The 15,414-nt window shown below is 36.3% G+C and overlaps 1 protein-coding gene across 2 annotated transcripts in view; it reads right to left on the bottom strand.

Moving 5' to 3' along the window:
* The window catches only part of LOC139116119 (N-acetylglucosamine-1-phosphotransferase subunits alpha/beta-like), a 119,580-nt gene that overhangs the window by 36,664 nt on the left and 67,502 nt on the right, over positions 1–15,414 (bottom strand). For both annotated transcript variants that reach the window (XM_070678776.1, XM_070678700.1), the window contains exons 22-25: positions 14,853–15,024; positions 10,356–10,441; positions 5,221–5,319; positions 3,848–4,015 (exon numbers count right to left, since the gene is read on the bottom strand). In XM_070678776.1, coding sequence (XP_070534877.1) covers positions 3,848–4,015; positions 5,221–5,319; positions 10,356–10,441; positions 14,853–15,024 — 525 coding nt within the window. The remainder of the gene's footprint in view (positions 1–3,847; positions 4,016–5,220; positions 5,320–10,355; positions 10,442–14,852; positions 15,025–15,414) is intronic.

Here is a 15,414-nt window from a genome sequence, read left to right as displayed (position 1 = left end):
AATTTAGGTACTAGAGAATCAAATAACCCAAGATTGACCAATATTTAAAATTCAAAATGGCCGCCATCCCTGTGTTAACTGAACAAAGAAAAATTAAATTTTCGAATTTTGAAAAACAAGTCATCGTTGATGACACAGTCCCCACTTGTTAATGGGTACTTTGATTACAAGTCCTCAGAGAGGATAGAGTCCTCTTCATTAATTAGGTCTGTGATAAAAATACTTTGGTACAGATGCGCTCAATGGCCAAGAATGAGTTCCATGGTGATGAAAACATAAAAGCAATGTAGGCCACCATCCTAAAGTTCATTAAATGAGTCAATTAGGAATTAATCAACAGGATGTTGCAAAACATTTTTGCATCCTATCATAACACTGATAGATTATCACTGGTACCATATTTTGTAAAGTTTGATGCAGTGCTTCTGGACATTCACCCTAAAAACAAAAGTTCATCTTGTAAATGCAAATTGGCAATTTATTTAATTTATTGGATCGTATCACAAAACAAATCGACATGCACATGTATGACATAGGTCAATGTCCTTGTACCAACTGTAATTAAAATCGGTTGAGATATGCCTGAGTTATGGCTTCGTACATAAAAAAATCGTAACAAAATGGCCGCACGGCAGCCATATTGGATCGTATCACAAAACCAATTGACGTGCATATCTATGACATTGGTCAATGTCCTTGTACCAACTTTGAATAAAATCGGTTGAAACATGTCTGAGTTAGGTCTCTGTACATGAAAAAATCGTAATAAAATGGCCGCCTGGCAGCCATATTGGATCGTATCAGAAAACGAATCGACATGCACATGTATGACATAGGTCGATGTCCTTGTACCAACTTTGTATAAAATCAGTTGAGATATGCCCGAGTTATGGCTTTGTACATGAAAAAATTGTAACAAAATGGCCGCACGGCAGCCATATTGGATAGTATCACAAAACAAATTGACGTGCATATCTATGACATTGGTCAATGTCCTTGTACCAACTTTGAATAAAATGGGTTGAAACATGTCTGAGTTTAATGGCTCCGTACATGAAAAATACCGTCAATGACGCTGTACCTTCTCTAATGTGTGGCCAGGTCAGGTAATTGGTTGTTGGCATGGAGTTGTTGGTAAATAGTTGATGATGTAGGGGCATGAGGTGGGATATGGACCCAAAGAACCCAAAAGATGATTAAATACATCAATCAAAAAAATTCTAAGCTACAGTATAAACTGCCTAAAGATAGTTCAATGTGGAAAAAAGTTAAATAATTCGGAAACAAGAATTAACAGTCCAAAATAGTAATGACGCACTTCCCTACTGACCTGAGTGCATGTGAAATACACAACCTGGCATCTAGAAATTAAATGTACCGGTATACCAAGTGATTATTTTAAGTCACTTTTAACTGTTTTTAATGGATTTTCCAAAGAGTCCTATGGAAATGATGAAAAACGCTTATCTGGTCTTGTGTTTGTAAAACCTCATGGCTGATAATTGTCATAGTATTGAAAAAAAATTGAAAGTGAAGAAATTACTGTTTTTAATAGGCATATTTTCCTTGAAATACATGACCGTGTAAAGAATATATGCTAAAAAGTGTTTAAGAGTAAATTTCTTTTCAAAAAATAATTTAATCTGTGACAAAAGGATTTTTATTCTTTGAGTTTACAAATTCAAACATTGCAATTTGTTCAATCATCTTGTGCAGTGCAAAATTTATAAAATGACTGAAAAATAAAAAAAATTGGAAGAATTACAGTCTTTGTGATGTAAAATTATGGGTTGACATCACAATAATTGTTAATTTGTTCGAAGTACTACTATACTATAATTTAAAAAAGAAAAGTCCATGCAGAAACGGTAACATATATTGTCAGCAATGTGATGTTAATTTTGACTTTACATCAAAATATGCCTTTGCTGGATACCAAATATATAAGGCGAAATATTAAAATCAGCCATGTTCAGCAAAATCCACACAACAGCATTGATCCTTTTCTAATTTGATTTGATTTGCTTATGTTATCCTTGTATGACAGTCAGTACAATATGGAACTTGAACACAACACAGTGAATAAGTATGCTGTAAATGAAATGGTGTGGCTGCATCCACATGCAGCAATAGGAGTGCCTTTGTCTCTCACCCCTCATTTCCAACCTGTCCCATCCCAGAAAAAATGTTTTTATATTATAATGTTAATAATTTCTGTATTTGTTAAAATGTGCACATCTCAAAAACTTTTGATCATAAACATTTTCATTGTTTTTTATAGCTGACCAGTCAGTTAACCTGTTTATTTTGAATATTTGCGCATTTTTCCTCAGTTTTTGACATTTTCAGAATGCCTACTTATTCAATTTGTCCTTTTCTAAAAGTTAAAATGCTCCTTTGTGTGGTCAAGCTTTCCACAAGCATCAAATGTGGTACTTCATATAGGAAGATCTGCCTCTAGAGGGCGGGCATCATGAACAGTGTTTGTTAGTTATTTCCTCCACATAAACTTCTAATTGTACTGTAAACATTGAACATGGCCGACGTCCGATTTTCCTGTCTAAAACATTCACTCACTTTCGTTCATATGACTCTGAAACTCCAGGAAACGATTGGGAAGAAAGAGTTATCTTGAAATATTGAGGTACTCGCCGATATTTTGCAAAATTGAATGAGAAAAAATGCAAGGAAAATGCTGACAGGCTAACACAATGACCGTTTTCAGACTCGGAGGCAGCATCTGCAGATTATGCAACAGGCCCATATCACGTGAGGCCATGAGGGGATATCCACGCAACTCAGTACCAAACACTAGCGCACACAGAGTGAGCGCACATAAAGTGAGTACCCCTAACGTCAGCTCAGTAGTCTGTAATAGATTGTAGTCAACTAAGAAACCTTGGAGAAAGGCTTAACACTGGCTATACCGCTAAGTCCCATTTGATTTTTGTCACAGCTCAAAATCGTTCTCCTACACCTCAACCTGAACCATGAACACCCCCACCAGTTTATGATATGACCCATCACGATGGCATGACGTCAACGGATCTTGACAGACGGAAGTATTGACAGACGGAAGAAGTTGACATCAGCATACTGGTTTTCAACTCTAATACCTTCTCTGTCTATAAATAGACACGAGAAGGTAAAAAATCGTAATAAAATGGCCGCCTGGCGGCCATATTCGATCGTATCACAAAACAAATCAACGTGCATATGAATGACATAGGTCAATGTCCTTGTACCAACTTTGAATAAAATCGGTTGAAACATGTCTGAGTTAGGTCTCTGTACATGAAAAAATCGTAATAAAATGGCCGCGAGGCAGCCATATTGGATAGTATCACAAAACCAATTGGCGTGCATATCTATGACATTGGTCAATGTCCTTGTACCAACTTTGAATAAAATCGGTTGAAACATGTCTGAGTTATGGCTCTGTACATGAAAAAATCGTAATAAAATGGCCGCCTGGCAGCCATATTGGATCGTATCACAAATCAAATCAACGTGCATATGTATGACATATGAAGTAATCCTTGTATCAAGTTTGAATGAAATCGCTCCAGGCATCTCTGAGATATCTGCGTGAACGGACAGACGCACGGACGCACGCACGGACGCACGCACACACGCACGGACATGACCAAACCTATAAGTCCCCCGGACGGTGTCCGTGGGGACTAACTAAGCCAGTAAAACGTTTTCTTACACCAAGAGCTTTAAAATGAACTCCCACAAGTGGTATATCGGAAAAGAATTGTAAAAGTTTGAGAGTCCGAATATGTGTCCCTGAGGCAGGATCTACCTTAAGTACTGATCAGCAATATGTTGTAAACTAACTCACCATTCATTGAGTTCTTCCATTTGTAGGAATCTATTTCTATATTCTCTTGGAAGTTCAAACTGCGACGGAATAGGAAATAATGATTCATAAAAATCTTGTAGTACTGCTTTCACCACCTGTGCATCCTTTTTATTGTGTTCTATGTTGTCATTTAGACAAATGAATTTTCTGTAAAACAAAAACATGAATTTATAAGAAATAAGCACAAACTGTGTGTGATATTTATCACTTTATTTAATTTCAAAAACATGATAGGAAAAGATAATTATCAATGTGGATACACCCCTAGTACATAGTTTGTAATACCAAGTTTATTCTTGTAATATCAGCAAACTTTATCTCTAAAACCAGTAACACTGTCGCATGGGTCCATTTACAACACTTATACATTGATGTTACCAGCTTTACCTTGATACAACATTTGATAACATAGCTTTTGGTGTTGGTTGTTATATCCCAGAATGGTATACACAAATGTTTTCATTTACAAATGGCATTGATTGCGATTTCGGGTTTGTTACTAAATATAGCTGCACGCGCGCGACTTTCGGACAAATAAGCTTATGCTGAAATTCGGACAAAATTTGTCGTTGTATGTGTGGCTCAGTTGTTGCAGCTTGTAGTCTCAGTCATCAATGGATACAAATAAGTGTGACGCTAAATAGGCATTCTACGGTAACACTTACAGGTTTTATTTTCGTCGTCTATGCGGAAAATGCGGACAACTATTTATTTATGCATATTAATGAGAGAGAACAGTGACGTCATTTCTGATCAGCACTATTGCGTATTACTGTCTATTTTTCAAACTTCAAATGTACAAAGGACACTCTGGAGATAAATAGATATGACCTAAATATACTCCTGGGTTTCAGTTTCAGTGTATGTTGCAATTGTCTGTAATTTGACCATTTTCTCTGACATTACTGCCATGAGTTTTGTAACTTCCAGTAAAATTGTTTTGTCAACATTACAAGCAATATTCATTGATTGATGTACATATATATGCCATAGTTCTTTATCTGTGTACCAACATTGAAGGAAATCAGTTCAGGGATAGTTATGGTTCAAAAAACATGAAAAATTTGCAACAAAATGGCTGCCTGGTGGCCATATTGGATCATATCGCAAAATAAATTGACATGCATATGTATGGCACAATACTTTATCCTTGCACAGAGTTTGAAAAAAATTGGCTCAAGAGTGACAGAGAAACGGCTGCTAATGGATGGACGGATGGTTGGATAGACGGGACCAAATCAATAAGTCCCTGTTGGACTGTGTTCTTGGGGACTAATAATAATCTTGTTACATGTCAAAGTGAGTGATTGGATTACATGAAGAACTACAGAAACTACACAAACTTAACTCACTTTGGATTTCTTCTAATATCATCTAACTGGCCAATTACATGAGAAACGTTGGTCCTTATCATTTTAAAAGCAACTTCTTCATCTCCCATAACTTCATGTCTGTGGAAGAAAAGATGTTGATATTAATGATTCAGAAGTGATCTAATTTCTCAAATACAGACAACAAAATGTGTGAATAGCAAAGTGTACATACAAGCTTAAATACAAAGATCTTCATGACACTGAGAGTATGTTAGGCACCAAGTTGAGATAAAACCAAACATACGATGCCTTTGTATTTTCAGAAATTTTGACCCGTTTCATCAACTGTGCACTATAGGAAAATGTCAATAAATTCACTGCATACACAGTTGCTAGTGCTGATGAAATTTCAAATGTACACCCTTGCATACTGATTTTACCCATGTAACTTTGGTACAATTTTAGACACTGACTTGAAAACAAAGCTTAAGTATTTGAGTTTTGATGGAGAACATTTTCTAAACTTTATTACATTACAAAGTAGATGTGCATTGCTCCAACACTGGGGTGTAATGGAATAGCTGTCCAAATAGCGTTGATAGTGATTTCAGGTTTGTTATTAAATATAGCTGCACACGTGCAACTTTCAGACAACGCTGCCTAAAATTTGGACAAACTTTGTTGTTGCATGCGTGGCTGTTGTTTGAGCTTGTAGTCTGAGCCATAAAATACCACGAATTAGTGTGACTTTAAGTAACCATTGTAACGCTAGCAGGTTTTATTTTCGTCGTTTATGCGGAAAATGAAGACAAATATTCACTTATGCATATATTAATGAGAGAAAAACATGAAGTAATTTGCAACCACCAAGGCTCGAGTGGAGTTATGATCTGGGTTGACAGTTGGCCCTGTAATCCCAACATCATGGAGTTGTGCAAAATGGTAGTGTATTGGGTGGTGCCTGTGTAAAATGGCAGTAAATGTGAAGGTGGAGGCTCGGGGCTTGACGGCATGCGGCAGCAATGCACAGCCAAGCTGCAGTTGGTGATATGGGTTGACAGGTGCCGCTATATGGCCTCAGCATGGAATGTTGCCAAAATGGTAGTATGTATATGTATATGTATCTATGTAAAGGGACTCTGATGTAAGTGTGTGTACCAGTAAATATGTGCACTTGTATGTACCTGTTGCAATGTAATGGGAACATATTTGAAATCATGGTTATGTTCATGTATATGTGTGCATCCATGTGTGTACCATCCATGTGTGTATGTGTGCATACTCAACCAATTGTACGTCTCTGTACACTAGTAAAAACATTTTTAAATATGGTAACTGATTATTTTACATTTGGCACCTCATAGAGAGGTGTCTTGAGTACAAACTTAACTTTTAGATGTTTTTTGATGAATTGGTAAATTTGAGACTCACTGAACTGTTCTTAAATCTTGTTGAACTCATTTGCATTTCAACTAGTCATCGTTGATGACACAGTCCCCACTTGTTAATGGGTGCTTTGATTTCAGGTCCTCAGAGAGGATAGAGTCCTCTTCATTAGGTCTGTGATAAAAATACTTTTGAATATGCATATCATGAGTATACCTAATGCAGATCTTTGCACACTAAGTGTACACTGTAGTTTTGCATTTTATTAGCATACGTACTGTATACTGAACGTATTTGACACATGTACAGAATCAGTATATGTGTATATATTGTTGAATATCAAGCATTTTGCCCAGTGCTGGCGGCCATATTGGATCGTATCACAAAACAAATTGACGTGCATATGTATGACATAGGTCAGTGTCCTTGTACAAATTTTGAATGAAATTGGTTGAGATATGCCTGAGTTATGGCTCTGTACATGAAACAGTCGTAACAAAATGGCCGCCTGGCGGCCAAATTGGATCGTATCACAAAACAAATTGATGTGCATAGCTATGACATTGGTCAATGTCCTTGTACCAACTTTGAATAAAATCTGTAGAAACATGCCTGAGTTATGGCTCTGTACATGAAAAAATCGTAACAAAATGGCCGCACGGCGGCCATATTGGATCGTATCACAAAAAGAATCGACGTGCATATCTATGACATTGGTCAATGTCCTTGTACCAACTTTGAATAAGATCAGTTGAAACATGCCTGAATTATGGCTCTGTACATGAAAAAATCGTAATAAAATGGCCGCCTGGCAGCCATATTGGATCGTATCACAAAACAAATCGACGTGCATCTGTATGACATATGAAGTAATCCTTGTACCAAGTTTGAATGATATCGCTTCAGGCATCTCTGAGATATCTGCGTGAATGGACGGACGGACGGACGGACGCACGCACACACGCACACACGCAAGGACATGACCAAACCTATAAGTCCCCCCGGACGGTGTCCGTGGGGACAACACAATCTATAATCAGCAACTGTGTGTCTGTGCTGCGAGAGTTACATACCCAGTAGTCTTGTATTGGTGACCAAAAACTAACCCTTACAACTTTTTGTATGCAATTTAAAATGTGTAAAAGAGGAAAGGCTGCACATTGGTAAATGAGTCAATATTGAATTTCTTCAAATGTCCAAGCAAAATTGTATTAAAAAGCAAATCCTGTTTTCAGGGTCCGAGGTGATCATTCATTCCTTATCCTGTGACGTTCTGTTAATGAAGCTACAATAGCTCACACAGCAGGCTGCCAAAGGTTGCTGAAAATGGCTCACTGATGCACATGCATCACTACAAGACAGTAAGACTTTTTCCTTGACCACATCAGCACTCCCTCTGCAATCCCACAATGATTGTGAGTAGGTCATTGAACATCACAGCCCAAACTTCAATACTTTCTAGTTTGATCATGAATTGCAAGCAATACAGTTACAGAGGTATTAAAATGACTAATTAAAAACATAGGGCCAAAGTCCCTGAAGCTACTATAGACATGGATACAAAATTAAGTATTTCCTGACTGTATGAAATTATCTCACTAAGGTCATCCTAGGGACATTTTAACTTTCAAATTAACATTGTAAGTAAGTTCTGTTGAATAAGTTGAGACTGTACGTACTCAGAGAAAGCACACTGAAGAGACAAATGTTTGAAACTTAAGAAGTTCAAGGTCATCAAAAGCATTATAAGGAATCATGTTACACTTTCATTGCACTATTTACACAGATTGCATAATTGCTATAAATAGCACATGAGGAATCTTACAGCCCAGCTTTACCATAAAACCCTATCACTTTGACCACTCTTTTAATTGACCACTCTATTTTTTTCCTCCAAACGCAAAAGTAATCTTATTTTATCCTTACCAAGTCAACCATAAATGGAAATTAGAACTTTCTCTATCTCTATTTATTTGACCACCCTATCATGACAAACTATTATGAGCAATTTCTTTTCGATAACATAAATGGTGGTTCAGAATATATCAAAGTTGGGATTCAGGAAAGTTGCCTTTACATGTTTTAATCCTCAATTCACTATGAACTGTCAAAAAAAGTTGAACTTTCTGATAATTCCACACTAAAATTATTTTGGCTTTGACGATTTCCTAATTAATTCAATTATTTAAAATCATATTAATTATTTTTTTTCTGGGTGAATTGATAGGGTTTATACAGTACAAGAATTACATACAATGTAAGTCAAACTTTGACCAAAAATGACAAAAAAATTCCTTAAAAATACAAATTTGCATATTTCATCACAATTTGAACAAATCTAAGTTGGGTTATCCCTAGGGACCTGTATACCAAATAACAAAGCTGTCTGACCAGCGGTTATGAAGAAGAAGATTTTTTACCAAAAACACCTTTTTTGGCATTAATTTGCCTATTTCCAACAATATCAAAAAATTAAAAAAAATAGTTTCTCAAAATCATATTTTTCATCTACACAACAAATATCAAATCAGTAAGTACTGCGGTTCTCAAGATATTTGAGTGGACGGACGCCTCACAAACGGACATACATACATACATACATACATACATACATACATACATACATACATACATACAGACTGACGACGGACTCCGGACGGATACCCATCCCAATAGCTTCTATAGACTATAGTCTATAGTAGCTAATGAACCACATTATTCATCTTAAATGAAACACAAAACATCATTTGATAGCTGTCATCATGACTTGCGTCAAAGGCCACTGTCCTGGTGAAAAGAACACTGGGTAGCCAGGTTTAGTGACTGCCGTACACACAGCCAGCGACGCTGTCAACACACTTTCAATCTTCCTATGTGCAAGCTTATTGGTTCTACCCTACTGGGATATTACCAATGTTATCATACTGGTTCAGATGATTCTAGGATAATTACCTCCTGGACATGCATCTACTGGACACCAGAAACCCAGCCGTAACCTTCGCCCAAACAAGTGGTTGGAAAATGTCTGGCTGATCAAGGTTTGGGAGATAACCCTTCTGATATCATTTAGATCGTAAAACTGCTATATTTCAAAAGTTGTGTATCCAATTATAAGTTAAGATATCCTATTATTACAGTTCATGTTATAAAGCACTGAAATGATTTCATTGCCAGTTTATTGGTCACTTTAAGCACTGAAATGATTTCATTGCCAGTTTATTGGTCACTTTAAGCACTGAAATGATTTCATTGCCAGTTTATTGGTCACTTTAAGCACTGAAATGATTTCATTGCCAGTTTATTGGTCACTTTAAGCACTGAAATGATTTCATTGCCAGTTTATTGGTCACTTTAAGCACTGAAATGATTTCATTGCCAGTTTATTGGTCACTTTAAGCACTGAAATGATTTCATTGCCAGTTTATTGGTCACTTTAAGCACTGAAATGATTTCATTGCCAGTTTATTGGTCACTTTAAGCACTGAAATGATTTCATTGCCAGTTTATTGGTCACTTTAAGCACTGAAATGATTTCATTGCCAGTTTATTGGTCACTTTAAGCACTGAAATGATTTCATTGCCAGTTTATTGGTCACTTTAAGCACTGAAATGATTTCATTGCCAGTTTATTGGTCACTTTAAGCTTGTGATATCTGTAAAAACCATAAAGTTGTAAAAGTGACAAGAATAGAATGATTAACGCTGACTAACTTGTGAAATGCCGTTTTTGAAATATATGTATAAACATGATTCATTGTAAAAAAGTGAATGTTGAAAAGTTGTCTTACTTGTACTTGGTTTGTCCTTGATGTGTTTTATTGAGTAACTCTACCAGTGGCTCACAATGTAGTACCAGGTATTTGGTCACTAATGGCTGAAAACAACATCAAACTTGTCAAGTTAGCTGTGACTCATGGCCAACATCAATGTAGGTTGTATTCAACAATGTAAGAATGTCGATCGACTACATTGTCATCTGGTGGCCATATTGGCTCATATCACATAAAACATTGCATCTGTGCTTTATTGTATGTACTATGCCCTTGTGCAAAGTTAAATTGAAATAGGTCAAGAATATTTCAGGGAGTAGGTGGTGACTTATTCTTGCTTCTCCCTCCATGGTTACGGAAAACTACATTATTAGATGGCCCACCTAGGCTAAATCCCATTGCATTATTGCTTAAACCAAATATGCTTGAATAAACTGCATTATCACATGCAGCAAGCCAAGTTTGTCATCTGTGAACAAAAAATACAGGATTTATTTTCTGGTTGTTCTACATCAAGACAACCCACACCTATGTCATCAATTTTGGTGCATCGCACCTTTTTTCGCGTTGATCTTCAGTGTGCTGCGCTTGTCAATGTAAACAAATGACATGGCAGCTGGTATTTCTCCCGTGATCAAAATGTGTCTGATGTGAAAATATTGTATAAATTAGTCACGATTATTAGTCTGAAAAAATACATCCACTTGGCAAATTTTGAGTCCTTGTGTTTTAGTTTCATCGCCAATATGGGGATTCACATTCGTATAGGCCCCATCCCCCCCCAACTTTTTGACGCATAGTGTACTTTCATGCGGTAGACATAGTTTCCAGTGCAACAAGGAGGTCAAGTGTGGTGCACGTCCAGGGCTCCAAATGTTATCTCATGAAAACGATATTTTCATAGGCTACGACAAAAATACTGTCAAGGACAGTGTGCTCACATTCGGTTTGAATTGGTCCATTCGAGAAATATTTAAACCAGAAAAACAAGAATGACAAAAGCAAATAAGGTCTGCAACTCAGGTACTGGAGGTCATCTTTAGGAACATGCATATCAACTTCTATAGCAATGGGACAAGCAGATCCTACCTACATAAGCAAATGTCAACAAAGAAATTAGCCAGAGAAGCTTGACAAAAAGAAAAGGTGGGAGAGTTGGGAAAAAATAAAGAGAGGGAAAAAATCTACAAGGGATCTGGTAAAAAGTAACGCTACCTCATCAATCTTCTATCCCCTACCCTTCCTGAATATCAAATGTTCCACCGCTTACATAAGACCAGCTGGCATGGCAAGAAGTGTATTTACAACCTTGGGGATGTTTTAATTAATGCTATGAGTGCTATCATTCGAATGTAAACAGCACTTAAATCAGTAACAGATAGTGAAATGCCTTCCACTTTGGGGGGGGGGGGATTACGACATCTGGAATTATCCTCGATCCAAATTTCTCATCAGTTCTTGTGTGTCTTACATGCAAAAGTTGCAAAAATTGGTTCGCAATGAAAAAATTCACTTCAGCTTTGTTTTCTGGATCAAATTTTACTACAAATTGATATTAAATATGACAAAATTATGTTCACAGCCTTCAAAACTCTCTCACAACATATCCTGGGTTGGTGTAGGTCATTTAAGGTCACAAAAGAAAATTACCTAAAATATAAAAATTTGGGGGTTTCCCAGCACTTTGAGTAGAAAATTTATCTCATAACATCCCTAGGGACGTTTGTACCAAATTACAAAGCTATCAGGTAAGTATTTTTGAGAACAAGTTTTCTTGACCAAAAATGACAAAATTGTCTTAACAATACAAATTTGTATATTTCAGGACAATTTCCACATATCTAACTATTGTCATCTCTGGACATCTGTATACCAAATATAAAAGCTGTCTGTCCAGGGGCTTTAAAAAGAATATATCTTTTAAGATTTTTTGACCAAAAATGACAAAAATTGCCACAAAACAGTAATATTTCCAATTTGTCGTAATTTCAACAATTAGAAGGGTAACACCCTTGCAAACATCCAATCCAAATTTGAGAGCAATAGGGCTAGCGGTTTCAGAGAAGAAGAAATTTTACTTAAAATGAGAAAAGTAACCAAAAAATTCAGCAAAAATACAAAATTCAAGATATCTTCACAATATTCATTAAACTGATTTTGATCAACCTTAGGAACCTGTATACCAAATATCAAAGCTATCAAATTAGTAATTTTTCAATAAAAAAAGTTTTGACCAAAAATTTAGAAAATTGCCCAAAAATTACAAATATTAAAATTTCAATTCAATTTGTATACACTTGACTGAGGTCATCCTGAGGAACATGTATACCAGCTTTCAAAGCAATCAGATGAGTGGTTTCAGAGAAAAACATTTTTGACTAAAAACTGAAAAAATACCGCAATTACACGGTGTCGCTCAAATTTGATCAGAATTGGTATATACCAGTATGGGTTACCAATGATCAACAATAAATGTTGTTTCTATCTGTTCAGTGGAGGAAAATTCTACGTTGATGTTATGGCAATGATTTCTGCACAGTACAACCAGAAAAACAACAAGAAATATTTAAACCAGAAAAACAAGAATGACAAAAGTAATTAAGGTCTAACTTTAGGTACTGGAGGTCAACTTTAGCAACATGCATAGCAGAAACAAGCCCCTCTTAGTTTAGTATAAACGGTCTTCCCCCATCTACTGTCTATGGTTGCAGCTGGTCTGTTAATATGTAACAGTTCATAAACAATGACAGGAAATGAGTCAAGATCAGTGGAGTTTGCCTGTTTCTCACTGGTATGCCTCCTGCACATTTGCAGGATTTCACTTTTTCTTACCTCATTTGCACATTTTTGACACTGATGTGTTCATTTGAACAAATTCACATCTCAACCCCTGCATCTACCTGTACACCAAATACTGAAATGGTAGCTTTGGCGGTATGGGAGCCTTTGTGTGTGACGGACATACATCCGCACATACCCACAAATATACAGACATACAGACATGCAAATCAGATGCAAATGAACTGATTCAGCTTATAGGATAACCTCACATTGGTACACCAAATGTGAGCTAAAAATTACCCTAAAAATAGAAACATGCAAATTTCACCCCAAATTAAACACCTACTTTAGAATGCCTAAAGGAACCTGTGCACCAAGTTTCAACCCAATCTGACCGACGGTTACAGAGTTTTAGCAATTTGCAGGGTTTTTCCTTTTTTCCCCTCATTTGCATATTTTTGGCACTGACATGCTCATTTGAACAAATTTACATCTCCATCCCTAGGTGCACCTGTGACACCAAATACTAAGACAGTAGGTGCTGCGGTTTAGCTGTTTTTGACGTGGACGGACATACATACATACATACTTACATACATACATACATACATACATACATACATACAGACATGCAAATGGCATGCAAATGAACTGATTCAGCTTATACGATTACCTCACATTGGTATACCAAATGTGAGCTAATATTAATCCAAACAATGAAAACACAAGAGTTTACCGCCTGTATATTCCTAAGGAATTACGTGAACAATTTGTTGAAACAACGAATTTAAAGCTGGTCTCATTACCATGGGTTCCATAAACATTGAAACCAGGGTCAGCGACATGTTACAAAGCGAAAGTTTGTCTGAGGTAAATTTCTAAGCCTATTCCATCTTTGAAATAGTGTATAACTTTGCGGAAGGTATGTGTAGACAGACAGGTCACCTGGCATTTTGCTCCATACACGAACATGAACGCCGCGTTCCTTACTCACGCGATGGACTAGAAATGATTGACAACTTGCCCATGGCGTATTGATATTATTCCTAAAGTATTTCAAAAGTTAATACGCAGAATTGTTATGGAAAATTTCTCGTGCTTTGCACAAAATGACAATTTCTTGGCTTGTGCATGTGATAAGTAGCTTATTCCCTTATATTTTTCTTCGTTCAGCTTGGATAAAAAGACCATGTCACCCCTCATCTTTGACTCATGGTAACATGGTCATTACATCACTTGTATTTTCCTTCGCTGAATGAAGAAAATTGTTAGGGAATAATATCTAATTGTTAGAATAAACACCCAGGTTAGAACAAATTGCATTTCCTCACAAGCACAAACATCAGAATACTGACCAGTTAGACAGACTAAAACCAACCAGATTATCTTATGGATCATCAAACAGCATTTATTATTTATACGAAAGTGAATATAATTATTTAATGATGTTGATTATTGTAGGTTTACTTTAACCCTTTGAGCAGCAAAGTCTATTTTTGTCCCCTACATATATAATAAACCCCTGTCAATTTTTCTCAGATTTTTGCCAAAACTTTGAGAAAAACTGTAGCCAATTAAATGTGATGTCCATTTGATCCAAAATTGTCAAAAAATCACAGAAAAATTCATAAAAATTTGTAAAATTTTGCACTACAATTTTGGCAGGAGAAAATTACAGCGCTCAAAGGGTAGGCTGGTGAGAATCATAGCCAAGTACATTGAAAGTCATCGTACCATTTCTTTGTCATAATACTGTTCAGACGTTGGAGGTTCAAACACCTTATCTCTTGGTAACAGCTCTGCACAGTCTTTGATCATTTTTTCTAAACCCGTCAACGTTTGTAAATCCAGTGGTAGATCATAGATCTTCGTGGCCATAGTTCGGATCTCACGGTCTGAAAGTGCTCTGGTAAATGTGAAACAAGTGTAAATTTTTACAAGTTACATTACAGGTAAAGTCAGTGTTTTAGCATGTGTGAATTATAGATCACATAATATGTGCATACAATGTTTATATATTTGTGGGAAAGTAGCAGACTGGCTTCAAATTAGCTCAACAGACATGGAAATGTGAAAGGAATATAGATGTCAGTTCACTTTATGGTAAAAAAGTATTTAAAAACCTGATATCGTCATGTAACTTCAAGTGCATTTAAAAGTCAACACGAAATTTATTCAGCCATGTTTGAAAATAAAACCTTTATAATCTAATGAATATAATGGAATTGTCTGCTATAGCAATATTCAGCCATTTAATAGATATGACAAATGTGCTTGTCACAATGAAGTGTTCTTC

This window comes from Ptychodera flava, chromosome 1 (assembly GCF_041260155.1).
Source record: "Ptychodera flava strain L36383 chromosome 1, AS_Pfla_20210202, whole genome shotgun sequence".
Lineage (NCBI taxonomy): Eukaryota > Metazoa > Hemichordata > Enteropneusta > Ptychoderidae > Ptychodera > Ptychodera flava.
The sequence above is the reverse complement of the archived record's forward strand: the minus strand, read 5'-3'. Positions and strand labels throughout refer to the sequence as shown.